This window comes from Pseudonaja textilis, chromosome 2 (assembly GCF_049901715.1).
Source record: "Pseudonaja textilis isolate UNSWEBS1 chromosome 2, rPseTex1.2, whole genome shotgun sequence".
Lineage (NCBI taxonomy): Eukaryota > Metazoa > Chordata > Lepidosauria > Squamata > Elapidae > Pseudonaja > Pseudonaja textilis.
In genome coordinates this window covers 238,184,431-238,199,674 of record NC_141991.1, presented here as the reverse complement: position 1 = coordinate 238,199,674, position 15,244 = coordinate 238,184,431, and the positions used below count along the sequence as shown (strand labels likewise).

General features: G+C 38.1%; 1 protein-coding gene across 2 annotated transcripts in view; it reads left to right on the top strand.

Moving 5' to 3' along the window:
• SLC1A3 (solute carrier family 1 member 3) overlaps window positions 1–14,957 on the top strand; it is a 41,061-nt gene extending 26,104 nt beyond the window's left edge. For both annotated transcript variants that reach the window (XM_026714204.2, XM_087927375.1), the window contains exons 4-10: window positions 4,778–4,982; window positions 6,229–6,271; window positions 8,567–8,862; window positions 11,119–11,352; window positions 12,554–12,748; window positions 13,357–13,491; window positions 14,105–14,957. In XM_026714204.2, the coding sequence (XP_026569989.1) occupies window positions 4,778–4,982; window positions 6,229–6,271; window positions 8,567–8,862; window positions 11,119–11,352; window positions 12,554–12,748; window positions 13,357–13,491; window positions 14,105–14,309 (1,313 nt within the window). In that variant the 3' untranslated portion in view covers window positions 14,310–14,957. The remainder of the gene's footprint in view (window positions 1–4,777; window positions 4,983–6,228; window positions 6,272–8,566; window positions 8,863–11,118; window positions 11,353–12,553; window positions 12,749–13,356; window positions 13,492–14,104) is intronic.
• Window positions 14,958–15,244: the final 287 nt, after the last annotated feature.

The window sequence follows — 15,244 nt, the reverse complement described above, 5'->3', positions numbered from 1 at the left end:
TATTGTAACAGATTGGGAGAATGTTGCAGATGTATTACCTCAGACACCCCCCCCCCCCAAAAAAAAAAATGGTTTCCCTGCTAATTTGCTATGCTTGAAGAAGTTTGGTTGGCTTGGGAAGTTACTTTGATGGACTTCCCTCTAATTAAATCACTGTGTTTCACTGTGTTACTTCAACATTAGGGAATCCAGCAAAATCATCAAGTGAAAGTCCTTTTTTCAGAAGCTAATGGGCTTTGATTATACATCATTTACTTTCATATCCTCACCGGACTCCTATCCCAGCTACCAGAAAAAGGCCATTTTAAGCCATTTAATGATATGGGAAAATGCTTTTATAGGAGAGCAGGTTAATTTAAGTGTCACATCCATCAAAGGATGGTCTCTTCAGGTCTCTAGCAAGCAGGTATTGGCTGCCTTTGGTTACTGAAAAATTTTTGGGCTGCTATTTCTGTGAGCCTTCATTTCAGATTCTTGGCATCGGGACAGTTAGTTCTTTGTGCTCTGGTATTACAATGAGGCAACCCAAGAGAAAGAGACTCGGTTCATAGCTGTCAGCTGTTACTAATCACCGTTCTATGGCTTGCTGTGAATCCCTGCTAGTCCTTACCTCCTGCTCTGCTTAGCACACATAAAGAAGATAAATTACTCCCTTAGTTTCTCTTCAAAAAGCATATTGTGTGGTGCATTCCAATATCATGAGCAAAAGATGGAATAATGCAAAGAGTTAAAGTGGTATCTAAACAGCCCACACAGTAGGGTCCTACAGATGTGAAGAACAGGAAATGTGCCACTGACTTGGATATCTAGAAATATTGTGTTACTTTGCACTTACAAAGTTGAGAGTAGAAATGGGATGCAGCTCTGAGAGAAAGAGCCTCAGGGTTTGTATGTGTGTGTGTCTTGAGTAGGCTAGTCCAATATTTCTCAATCTCAGCAATTTTAAGATGTGTGGACTTCAGCTTCCAGAATTCCCTAGCTAGCAAGACTGATTGGGGAATTCTGGCTGTTGAAGTCCACCCATCTTAAAGTTTCCAAGGTTGAAAAACACTGAGCTATTCTAACTATGCAACCTGGTGTCAGCATCGAGGATTGTGAGAAGTTACAGCAAAAGGCAAAATTACTTTTGAGCCTGAAGAAAATACTTTCCACAAATTTCCGAGAAGTCAGAGGTGGTTTGCCAAATCTGGCATTGGGGAACGGAGTAACGTTGAGTGGTTGTGGTACAAATGACAGATTCTGAGTTGGAAAGGAGCAGACGGATGAGTTACTTCCTCAATTTTACCCTAAGAACTGAATTCCAAGATACAGGGAGTCTTCGACTTATGACTAGTCACTTAATGATCATTTGAAGTCTTGATAGACTTTGACAGATCCATACTTACGACCCAGATTCAAAGTTCCAATGATTCTCTCCGCTATGGTCCTATGACTGTACTTCGGGCATTCAGCAAGTGGGCCTGCTGTTTGTGCCATTCCGTGGTCATTTTATGACAGTTTTGCCAAAACCTGGTATTTGCTTCCAGTTTTCAGCAAAACCTGGCCATAACAAATCATGGGTGCACTTAAACAACCACAACATTGTCATTGGGATGTGCAATGTTTCCAATTCAATCAAGACTTTATTTGCTTTAAGGAGTTAGAGAGAGGTGTTATATCCATGCTCTGAATTTTTGGAAAGTGAATCCAATGAGCTGCACAAACCTAGTGTGCATACATATAAATAGCAAACAAGAATGTAAAAAGTCTCTCCGATGCAGCATCTTGTTTCCTAAAAATGCTGTCTACTCTTTATAAGTGTACCCTTTGCAGAGATGGGGGGATGGGGTGGCAAAAGATAAAACCAGTGTTTTGTGGCAGCATCTCTTTTTGTACATGTGTTGTGAGATTGCATCGATGTACAAAAGGAGCAGAGCTTGCTTTGCAGTTGAGCAGCTCTGCTGTCCTCACTTTGATAAGGCCATCAGACCTGTGGATGCTTAAGCTTTTTAATCTTAGAAAAGTTATCCATCCCTACTGTAGGGAAAACAATCTCCCTTAATCTCATGGCTTCCAGATTGTTAGATTTTTAACCTCTATCCTCACCCAGCAACAGAGCTGCTACTCCTGTATGTATGCACCACATATCTGCTTTCAGTATGGGGTTGAAATATTCGGGAGAACTACGGAAATCCCTCGGTTATATTTATTATTCTTTGATTTAAAAGCCAGTGATTTAATTTCATCCTGGATTCCTTTTCAGCTACAATTTAATTACATGTCAGTTTGTGCCATTTGCCAGGCTGCATCATTTCATTAGTATTTTTTTTTTCAGGTATTTCTCAGACCAATGAATCTTTATAGGACTTGCATATTAAAGAATCCACACTTTGGAAAAATGTGCCTATAAAGAGATGTATGTTCAAGGTAGCAACAAATAATAAAAACAAATAAGATTTCCTTGCAGTTGGAGGGGGTGACCCACAGAATTTTAATAGAACGAAGTAACAACTGAAGGTACATGACATGCATAAAATGGATATAGGCCTCCTGTACCTTCATTAATATTTAAATTCAACAAAACCAGGTGACTTACAATTTGTTCAGTTGCTTTCCCTAGCAGTTTCTGCAGATAGTCAAATATGCTAGTGAAGCATTGCTATGTTCAAATAGTAATTTTATTAACAACTGCAGTTAGAAGGATAAAAACCAATACAAATTTAAAAATAAATAAATAAAAGACATAAAGTGCAAAAAAGAAAAAATATAACAATAAGAATATAATAAAGAAAAAGAAATGAAGTGAAATATATAGAGAGAAATGGCTTCCCCATTCATCATAATTATAAACAATTAGTAACTTATCACCTTCTCTTAAAATGTGGCAAATTCCCACATCCCATCTTTATGTCTAAACAAATCCTTAAAGCATAGTCATTTCAATGTCCACTAAGGGTTACCAGAATTAACCTGTTATAACCTTGATCTAACAAGCCAACTTTATATTCCTTCTTTTTAATTTAACAGTCTCAATCTTCTTTCAAATAACATCCTAAGAACTTGATTTCTTTTTGTTTTCTTCTTTGTCCTTTCTCACAGAATTCTGCAAAGCTTTAACAAGTCTCTTTTGTAAATCTAATATAGGGAAATTATCTGGGTCACTCACTTGATTTACTATTTGTATAACCCTTTTAGTTATTAAGCATTTTCCTACAGGATATACTTTGAATTAATTCCAATATCTTTTTTTTCCAACCCATCTGGACCTTTAGTCTGTTTGCGGTTTTCCAAAATCAAAGTTCACCCTTTTGCTGTTTATTCCCCACCCAAATCCATACTCCAAGCTAACCTCCCTCGGTCTCAATCTTATGTTTATTATAGGATTTGCCTGGAAGACCCCTAATTAAATTGGTCAAAGGATTGACTGCTTAGTTTGAATTCCCTCTTTAGAAGTTACTACCACCTCTCTAGGGTAGATTTTGTCTTCAAGTGGCTGATGATCATTAAAAACAAGCAATACTGCTTAGATATTACATGTGAGAGAAAAAGGGTGAAAACATTCCCTTCCCAATAGTTCACATTGTGGAATATATTGTAGATGCAGATAGTCAAGTGTTCAATATAGCAAGATTTTGTCTATAGGTGAAACAATAAAGAACTCAGCTTTGAAAAATCACCCTGTGTTATTCTTGATTTGGGGTTCTTGTCTCATCCCCCTCCTTCGATTGTGTTCCCTCCTTCCTCAGAAATTGCCTCTTCTTTGTAATCCATCTCCCCCTCCATGGGAACCATCCCTCACACATAATTACCTGAGTAGCCACTTACATGTTAGCCAATATGACATAGTAGTTAGAGTGTTGAACTGGGCAGCCATTCCTTTCAGCCCAATCTACAGTATCTAACAAGTTGGTTATTGCCAAGATAAAATGAAGTTGTGCCCAGGTTCTGTTAATTATTTAAAAGAGAGGTAACATATTAATGCAAGAAATTCATAATTGAATGAATAATAAATGAATATGAATTGAAGAATTAAAACAGGAAATTCATTATCAGAAAAGAATGGACATATTTGTGGAGAATAGTCAAATGTGAAATGCTAAAGGTAGAATTAATTATTATAGCTAAAATTGAAATATATATAGCCTTCTCAAAGCCCTATTTATTTATTTATTTATTCAGTAAACTGTCTCGCCTAGAGGCAGCTTACAATAATAAAAAATAGATAAAACCTTAAAATGTTACACAAGTAGTCCTTGACTGTAACTGAGCCCAGAATGACATTCAGATGTTGTGGTGGTTGTTAAGTAGATCACCACATAAACACATTCGATTTTATGACCTTTTTGTGGCAGTCATTAAACAAGGACCATTGTTTTCTTTTTGCTTTGAACTGCTGGAAACGTTCAAAAAACACCAAAAATCACAGTCAAATGACTGCAAAATGCTGCAATTAGTCGCAAATGTGAGCCACTTACCAAGCACCCCAAATTGATCATGTAACTGTAGGATGTATGTGGGGTGTGTGTGCGTGTGGCCATTTCAACTCCAGAATTGAGTTATAAGTAGCTCCGAAGAGGTTGACCATAACCTCAAACAGTCACATACGACTGGTTGTTAAGCAAGGACTACCTTTATGGATATAAGTGGTAAGGTATTTCAGGATTCTTGTTCTTCCCAAACCTTTGAAAAAGGACCCGACAAAGAGGACATTGAGGGTGAAGGTCATTCCTCTGCAAAGAAGCTTAAATTTCTGAGATGTATGACTCTTAACTTTCCCCTTGTGCATCCTTTGTGTTAGGAGTGGCTGCCTTGGACAGTAAAGCATCAGGGAAAATGGGTCTCCGAGCCGTGGTGTATTACATGAGCACCACAATTATAGCTGTCCTGATTGGGATAATCATGGTAGTCATCATCCATCCTGGGAAAGGGTCAAAGGAGAAAATGCACAGAGAAGGCAAGATTGTCCGGGTGACAGCTGCAGATGCCTTTCTGGACTTAATCAGGTAGGTGGCATTTTTCTGCAACTTGGCTCCTTTGATTGTGTGGGATTACAGCCCTCTTATTGCAACGTGGTTAGTGTGAATTGTAGGAGGGCCTTCCTAGAGGAAAGCTATTCACTAAATCAAAAAAAGATGCTTCATGAGTGATAATGTAAAGCTAAGGAAATGAATGATGCAGTGGAACACCAAGGTGACCTCCTCAGCTTGGAAATAATAGCAATAGCACTTAGACTTATATACTGCTTTGCAGTACTTTACAGCCCTCCCTAAGCGATTTACAGAGTCAGCCTATTGCCCCCCAACAATCTGGGTCCTCATTTTACCGACCTCGGAAGGATGGAAGGCTGAGTCAACCTTGAGCCTGGTGAGATTCAAAATGCAAAATTGCAGGCAGCCGGCAGGCAGCAGAAGTAGCCTGCAGTACTGCACTCTAACTACCATGCCACCACAGCTCAATAATTCTGAAACATAGTCCAAAAATAGCCTGATAGCCACAGATCACAGTTGAACAACGTTTTGTGGCTGGAGGCAGTACTTTACATTTTTGGGAAACCCAAGACACACAGTTCCCAAAAGCTTTGCACACTTATACAAAGTAAGTATAGCTCACCATCAAGCTGAGCAAGACAGAGTGAATGTATTAGCTTTCTTGTTAGTTTCTCATTCCGATGCCGATTAAAACCATTACCGATTAGTATATCTTAGGTGTCATTCTAATTGATGGTTGACATTGGGAATACAAGTCGTCATTCAAAGAGATGCTATCTTAAAAATGAAAACATTGGTGTTCTTATTTATTATACCATTCATTATATCCCAAATGAAGGAAACACTTCATTGAACATGTGTGTTGGTGAGAGATTTAACTGGTGAGAGAAATTTCAATTACATGAGGATAGCATAATTTGATTCAGGACATGCAAATCATTTTGAGGAACCACTTTGCTTACAAAGAAGCAAATCTGATTTTGAAGCAGTGAAGCAGCTGAGACCATAAGGATGACTGACAAGTGACTCAAAGCTCTTCCATTGTTTTCTGGGCCTGCCTGTACACAGCCAGAAAACACTTCTACTGACCAGGTTTCTTCTACCAGCAACCAAATTGTCTAACCCATAATATGTGGATTTGAGTTGTACTTTGTGTTTAAAGGAATATTGTGGGGAAAATAATTAATCGTTTCTTAGCGTGATCCTAATAGGATGACAAATTATGGCTAATAGGTAAATACTATTTTTTTCTTCTTTACAGAAACATGTTTCCTCCAAATCTTGTAGAAGCCTGCTTCAAACAGGTAAAAAAAATTGAATCCCATCCTATATGTGGGTATATTACATGTCCGGATTTAATTGGGATTACACAAAGACCAAGCTTATAATGCAGGGAATTGATATTCATTGTCTCCCACGGAGAAGCACTTACAGCTTCCCTAAGACAAGATTCCAAGAGATTGTATTATGTGGACGTAGCTTCATGACCCACCAGGATTAGATTTTCCAGTTGCTTTTCTGCACAGATCTCTGATTTATCAAAAGTGTAAAAAATCATCCTATGGTTATTGTTGATATTCCAACAGCCATAGATGCGAGAAGATGTGCTTCGTTATTATTAAAAGTAGAGCCTAATATTAGAAGCCAGCAGTGTTTAGATTAGAGATTAACATGATGAAAATTCTTTAATTTCACAACATATAGACAGACTTAACCATAGTTTCAATTGAGAAAGTGTAATTTTCCTAGACTAAGTTAAATCCAAAAATGTCAGGGAATTTCTAGAAACCTGACACTCTGACAAATTAGCTGTCAATAGACACATAGACATTAATAACATCAATAGAATATGCAAAAAAAGACAATCAACCAACCAAAAAGGGTACAAAAAGATCCAAACACTTTTTCACCAGCAATCAGCACCCAGATCAGCATAGATTAACTCCAAGGTTAAAATCAGACTAACAATCCACTAAACAATACTCCAATCAAGCAACTCCCAAAGAAGCAGATAGTAAACAGCCCAAACAAAGAACCTCTAAGCCCACCCGCACCAACACTGACAGGGCAAACAACCAGAACAGTGGTGGCTAACCAGGGGTGGGATTCAAATTTTTTAACAACTGGTTCTGTGGGTGTGGCCTATGTAGTGGGTGTGGCTTGGTGGTCATGTGATTGGGTGGACTTGGCTTGGTGGTCATGTTATTGACTGGGCATGGCCAACTCAATATCATTCACATCAAGGCATGCATCTCCTCGCCTGGCCTCTCATGACTGTGGGGATGCTTCAACAGTCATAAGTGTGAAAAATGGTCATAAGTCACTTTTTTCAGTGCCACTGTAACTTTGAATGATCACTCCACACAAGCAAAGTACCATCAAAGGAGGGGGGAAAAACTGCAGAGACGTTCCTGAGATAGGAAGTCTAGTCCTGCCAAGAATGTAATAAGGTTTAACGGAGAAGCAGTTTCTGTAAGCAACACCAGAATGTTTCCTTCCTTTCTTCCTTACAGGATTAGGCCAGTAATTTCTTCTAACATCCGGTTCTCCAAACTGCTTATAATGTTAACAACTGGTTCTAGCAAATAGGTGTGAACTGGTAGAATCCCACCCCTGTGGCTAACCTTTTTGGGTTCCTGTGCTGATAATTGTGTGTGCGCTCCTGCGTGCCATCACCCAGAAGGAAATGCGCATGGGCCCCGCACGACCACACTGCACACTTCTGTGCATGTGTGCGTGTCTCCTGTGCGCTGCTGCTGCACATGTGCACCAGATACCCGACAATCAGCTGGCGGGCAGCAACGCACACGCATGCGCAATGGATCTTTTCTGGGTGGTTTGCCACCATAGCACTAGAATATAAACTGACCGCAAACTACACTCCTTACTTGCACCAATGATCAGGGGTGGGATTCTACCAGTTTGCACCTATTCGCTAGAACTAGTTGTTAACATTCTAAGTAGTTCGGAGAACCGGTTGTTAGAAGAAATTAATTACTGGCCTAATCCTGTAAGGAAGGCAAGAAGGAAACATTCTGGTGTTGCTTACAGAAACTGCTTCTCCGTTAACCCTTATTACATTCTTGGCAGAACTAGATTTCCTATCTCAGGAACTTCTTTGGAGGTTTTTTTTTCCCTCCTTGTTGGTACTTTGTGTTCAAAGTTACAACGGCACTGAAAAAAGTGACTTATGACCATTTTTCACACTCACGACTGTTGCAGCATCCCCACAGTCATGAGAGGCCAGGTGAGGAGATGTGTGCCTCGATATAAGTGATATTGAGTTGGCCACGCCCAGCCAGTCACATGACCACCAAGCCACGTCCACCAACTAAGCCACGCCCACAGAACCGGTTGTTAAAAAAATTGAATCCCACCCCTGCCAATGATGTTATCTAGTTTGGGTAATGAAAGGTCTGCAAGAAAACAAGCAAGCTCAGAGATCACCAAAGAACCCACCCCCCCTTATTTAGATTATTTCTGTCTTCATCCAGAGAGGTCAGACACATCTGTTGATAATTGCATTTGAGCAATTAGAAATAAGGCTTCTAGAATTCCTCACACGTGAATGTAATATTTGTCCTAACCATCATTAACAGTTCAAAACGAACTATGAAGAGCATGTTCATCATACACATGATGATTCTAATGAAACATCGGTCCTCGCTGGCATTATAAATAATGTAACAGAAGCTGTGGGAAACCTAACTTGGATGAAGAAGGAGATGATCCCTGTACCAGGCGCTGTAAATGGAGTGAATGCACTTGGACTGGTTGTCTTCTCCATCAGTTTTGGATTAGTGATTGGCAATATGAAGGAACAAGGTCGGGCATTGAGAGAGTTCTTCGACAGCCTTAATGAGGCTATCATGAGACTGGTAGCTCTAATAATGTGGTAAGTACTAAATTCACTGTGCTACTATTACCTGTTTTGATCCCTCACACCTCTTTACTTTGAGGTCTAAGCTGAACTTCCTTCTTGGTTGTTCTAACAGTTTCTGGGATTAAAATTCAAAGAGGTGGATATAGAGCAGACATTAGGAAAAACTTATTGACAATAACAACCATCAATCAGTGGAATAAGTTGCTATGTGGAGTGGTTTCTTCTTCATAGGCGGTTTTCAAGCAAAGGCTATAAATATTTGTGATGATGTAATGAATCTTGAGAGCCAGGAGCCAACTCTTGAGAGTTTGGTGTAGTTTTTGAGGTACCAGGCTAGAAACTGGGAGATCATGAATTGTAGTCCTGCTTTGAGCACAAAGCCAATGGAGTGATCTTGAGGCAGTCAAGCCTAGGGAGGAGACAATCAGTGATGGGATTCAGCCAGTTCGCACCAGTTCGGGAGAACCGGTTGTTAACTTTCTGAGTGGCTTGGTGAACTGGTTTTTGGAAGAAATCATTAGGGCAGAGAACCGGTTGTTAAATTATTTGAATCCCACCACTGGAGACAATGGCAGATCACCTCTGAAAAACCTTGTCCAAAATCCTGCGGGGACTTGTCCAGGCAATCTCCAAGAATGGGGCACAATTGAATGGAAGAAAAAGAAGAAGTATCTTACAATGTGCAGGGAAATGGACTTGATTGCCTCTTCTGGTTCTGTGATCATACGGGACCCATATATGTGAAGTGAAAGGATGATCCAGGAATCAACTCAGAGTCCCCTTTTTTCAGGAATTACTGAATTCCCATCTGGTGCATTACCTAGTGAAATAGATATTCTCATTCCTCAGCAATAACTTCTGACCTCTTCCTCCAGATTTTGAACAAAAAGAACCTGCTGCACTCCAATTCAGCTAATGAGAGATGGGAACCTGCAGCATTTCAAATGTTGCTGAATACAAACTTAAGAACTATGTAAAGGATTCTGGAAGATGCAGTATAACTTAGCAAAATTATGAATATATTGCCCATCTTCAAAACTGAATTTACTCACAACCATATTGGCAACTCTGAAGAAAGTCTGCGCCCAGCAGAACTTTCCACTTCATCAGAGCTGTATTGGTCCTCTATGTATCATGACAAGGCTATCATTTTACATGATACTGTACTAAAAGCCTGTGAGTCTGATGGTCTGTATTTTACGATTGGTAGATAATGGAGAAAGGAAAGGGAAAATTATTCAGGGAAAAGAAGGAAGAAGAATATACAATATTCCAGTGATACCTACTTAAGCAGAGTTATAGGATAACAGCCTTCCTGTACTTGATATCTTAATTTTATTTATTTCATTTGTATAAAATATGTGTGCAGCCATACATCTTAATCTAAACTCTGAGCAGTTTACAATCATGAATAAAACTCTACAAACTAAAATCAACAAACCAGTAAGAAGTCTCGGATCATCTCCTAGACTTCCCTGATTAGTATGATTACACTAAGAATTCTGGGATTTGAATTCCAAACAATCAGAAGGACTCTAGATGGGGAAAAATGTAAGTATGAACTCAGTTTTGATGAGTGTTTGTAGGGAAGAAATGAAGAACCTTCACACAGTTGTTTCAAAAGCAGTTATAACAGCAGTAAGAAAAAAACAGGGATTCTTAGGAGAACAGGAATGTGTGATGGTCTCTTGAATATAAGACCAGAAATATGAAGCTAAAATAAATTATGGATTAAAAAATCAGTATCACTAATAAACTGCCTAGTTCCTGTATTTTGGCAGAGTTAGTTTAAATCGGTACTGTATTCATAGACTGAATTACAGGCATATTATGCAAGTCTTGTGTAATTGGCTTCAGATTTTATTACTGCACCAAAGTAATATTTTACCCAACAAGAATGTGATTAAAAATTTTAAAAAGTATTTTTTTAAAAAAATACATATTTTGGAATAAAACACACCATCCATAACTAAAGTCTATCCATAATGAATTGGTATGTTCATATTCTCCTTTGTTTGCCGCTAATCTGCAGAGTTCATTTTAAAAATACAGGACCTCCAGACAATATAATAAACAAGAATATTGGGGACAATATATTTAGGGTCACAATCTTGGTCTTTATAGAGTGTAGCAAGGAAATTTCCAAGGGCAAGAGAATAAAGATACATTACACAAAAGTAGACTTATAGGATAGTTACAAAGCAATGCATTCATCTTTTTCTCTTTCTCTTTCTCTGTTTCTCTTTCTCTTTCTTTCTTTTTTTCCAGGTATGCACCGCTTGGTATTTTGTTTTTAATTGCTGGGAAAATTGTTGAGATGGAAGATATGGGTGTGATCGGAGGCCAGCTTGCCATGTATACAGTTACTGTTATCATTGGTTTGCTCATCCATGCAATTATTGTTCTCCCACTTCTCTACTTCTTCATTACTCGGAAAAATCCTTGGGTCTTTATTGGAGGATTGTTGCAAGCTCTCATCACAGCTTTGGGAACTTCCTCAAGGTAGGCTTTCACAATCAAATAGTTTGGGATACAGGAGTTTTTATTGGGTATATACTGCCTGTACATATGCATAAACCAAGAATAATAACCCCCCACAAATTGGGTTCAGCTTAACTACAGATATCTATAGAGAGTCTCAGTCATCCAAGTCATGGTTGTCCCAAAGGTGCTTTTTCAAGAGGCAACTGGACTTCCTGGTTTTCCTTTGAAGACATTTTGCTTCTCATCCAAGAGGCTTCTTCAGCTCTGAAGAAGCTTCTTGGACGAGAAGGGAAATGTCTTCAAAGAAAAACCAGAAATTCTAGTTGCCTCTTGAAAAAGCACCTTTGGGACTTATTTACAGATGTAATACGTTTTTAAAATGCTATGTATTCCATATATACTAGAGTGTAAGCCCATCTGTCAATAAGCAGATTTTTAAAGTGTTAAATGAACACTCCCATGAAAAATGTGCCACCCACAGATAGGCTGACCCTCAAAATTTTCAATTTTCACAACTAACTATGGACAGCAACATTTTTCATGATATTTTGGTTAAAAACCTGAGAGCTTATCCATAGAGAGGCTAGTCTGTGAGTAAATACAGATGTTTTTATTGGAAAAGATTGAGAGAAGATATGATTATTCCAAATTTCTTTCATTATCCCAGGTCTCTATCACTTTTCACCGCTACTTTAGGTTTTACTTTACATTTAACATGTTGTTCCAATATGTGTGTAGCGACATTCATCTGCATCTAAATACCATTCAGAGTACAATATAATATAGCATCCAGATTTTGATGCACTTCATATTATTTGGCTATATACTCCAGTAAATATTTTAATTGATATCTCTTTTAACATTAATTATTCTTAATCCTGAAAATCAATATCTGAAACTGCTTTGTATTGAGATATATCTTTTAGTCCAGATATATCTTTAAGTTTAGACAGTTTAGTTTAGATAGACATCAATGAAATAAAAGGTGTTGAAAATATGTACGCACGACACATGATCTACCTGTACTTTATGGTCTTTCTGTAATATACACCCAGGAATCCAAAATCTGGGTGCAAATTCCCTCAAATTTGGAGCATTGTCTGAAGATTGACTATATGAACAAATTCTCTCTCTCTCTCTACATACATACATACATACATACATACATACACACATGGTAATGATATCTTCTTGTATTTTTCTCCCCATCTGGTTTCAGTTCTGCCACTTTGCCTATCACTTTTAAGTGTTTGGAAGAGAACAACGGAGTAGACAAACGCATTACGAGATTTGTACTACCTGTGGGTGCAACTATTAACATGGATGGGACAGCTTTGTATGAAGCCCTGGCTGCAATTTTCATTGCACAGGTTAACAATATGGATCTAAACTTTGGGCAAATTATCACAATCAGGTTTGTAAACCTTGCAAAAATACATATCCTTGTATATCTGTGCAGGACAACAAAGCTAGAAAAGTCGAAATGAGGGTCATTTCTGAGCGGAATGCATGGTAACACAGGGGGACCAGGAGGATGATAAAGTAGGAAGTCACGAACAATTCAGAAATCATAGAATACAGTGTTTGCAATGCAAATTATAATATTAGGACCTAATCCAGATTGAGAGTGCTACATAGAATGCAGGTCTTCTTCCTGTTGTGATAGTTATTAGTTTTAGAGTAATATAGAAGGGAGAAGGAAGGAAGGAAGGGAGGGAGGGAGAATCACAATCTGAATATCTAAGACATCTAGAAAATGCCAGCTTGGAGAAGAGTGGTCTAACTCATGAAGCTGAATACACTGTTGAGATTGCTTATCTAGCTTAAGCACCAAATTTTCTTCTAAGAGAAATGAAAGGGGAAAGACTTTTGATCATGCAAACTAGCAACTGACTCCAACCAGATTCATGAACTTCTAGCCAACAACTTCTTCAAGGCTGAAAGAGTTTTATGACATAAGGACATGTTTTAAAAAGTGAAAATGGCAGTATGATTGGTTTTATATCTCTTTCCTTATAACAGTATTACCGCAACAGCTGCTAGCATTGGTGCAGCAGGAATTCCTCAAGCTGGCCTGGTCACAATGGTGATTGTATTAACCTCTGTTGGTTTGCCAACAGATGACATAACACTTATCATTGCAGTGGATTGGTTTCTGTGAGTATTTTTCTATATGAAGTAGACTAAAGGCACAAGTGTAAACTAAACTTACAAGTCATTGTAGTTCCTTTCCTGAAGAAATGTATTGAGTCTCTTTGAAACAATACTTGGTTACATTGCATACAAATGTCAAAATGTCATCTTATATAAAAAAAAGAAGACTAGAATAGGATACTGATGAGGGTTTTTTGGACAAAGATATGAAAGTCATTCAATCTCTGCTCACCTTCCAAGCTGTAATTTTTTTAAAAGCTGCATTATTCAGTGTCGCCAGAAACCATATTTTCAACATGCAAATCTTAAATTTCCCTGTTATTTGTTTCATAATGAACCCTTTCAAATGCTGCAGCTTGTGGCCAATCTCCTTGTGTGAGAAGGAAGAGGCCCGAAAGAAAATATGAATGTTACAAAAACACCTACGTGTTGTTCCTTCTGATATTTAATTTTTAAAGATGGCTGTTATTTCATTTCACAATTTATTCACATGTTAATATATTGCTGATGTAATTTTAAGGAAAGAATGTGGACTTGTGTTATATCTTCTAGTGAAAACTTTCACTGTGTTGGAAAAAAAATTACTGGTTTATTTAAATTGCAATGTGTTCCCTAGGGATCGTCTACGCACTACCACCAACGTTCTGGGAGACTCCATTGGTGCAGGAATTGTCGAACATTTATCCCGCCATGAGTTACGGAACAAGGATGCTGAAATGGGCAACTCTGTGATTGAGGAGAATGAAATGAAGAAGCCTTACCAGCTGATTTCACAAGAGAATGAGAATGAAAAGCCCTTAGACAGTGAAACCAAGATGTAAAGTAGAGGAAAGTTGACACAAAGCACTAAAGATATGGAAAATGTACACTTTCTTTGGTCCTTCTGCTTGTTCCTCATTTCTTCTTGTATTCTCAAAGCACTGAAAAGGTTTAAGGATGAACTAGATGTTACGAAAGACATAGAGTCTGTGACATGCCTCCTCTGCCTTGTGATAGTTAGGTTAGAGCAATGAACAACAGCAGGCTGTTGTTCCATGTGCCTCGCCTTGTTCCTTCCAGTGAGGAAGGCCAGAGGAGGACAAAGCAAAGCACAATATTTCCCTGTCTCATATTGTGTTTACCTAGACATACTTTCTCTGGCCTGATGCCTTCCTGATGTGAGACTACAACTCCCAGAATTCTTATGAAACATGCAGCAGCCATGCTGGTTAGAATTCTGGAAGTCATAATCCACTACATCTGTAGGACATATGGCTAGAGAAGACTGCACAATTTGTGCAGGAGAAAATAGTGATGGGATCAGTTGCACATTTTTCAAAATTGGTGAAATGTATTCCAAATTCGTCACAGTTGAGATATAGAGCTACGTTCCATTAAAAAGATAATAGGCATTACACAAAGTGATATGCAACATTTTAATGGGTAATATTTTATCGAATTACCAAGCTTATTCAAGAATACTATATATTCATTTAATAGAAGCTGTAACAGCAAAAACAGAAGAAATCCTTCATTTGTTCAAATGTTACATGTTCTTAGCACCATCAAGTCAACTTTTGATATTTAATGCTATTCCCAGAGAAATTAATAGCAAATTTTTGTTGTTGTTTTTTTAAAAAGATAGTATTTCCTCATTTCATTGCTGTTAGAACAGCACAAGTATGAATACATTTTTTCCTAAAGGATGAAATAAGTGGATAGTATTTCCCACAAATCATTATATTTATAAATTAAGCAAAAACTACTAATCACGTGT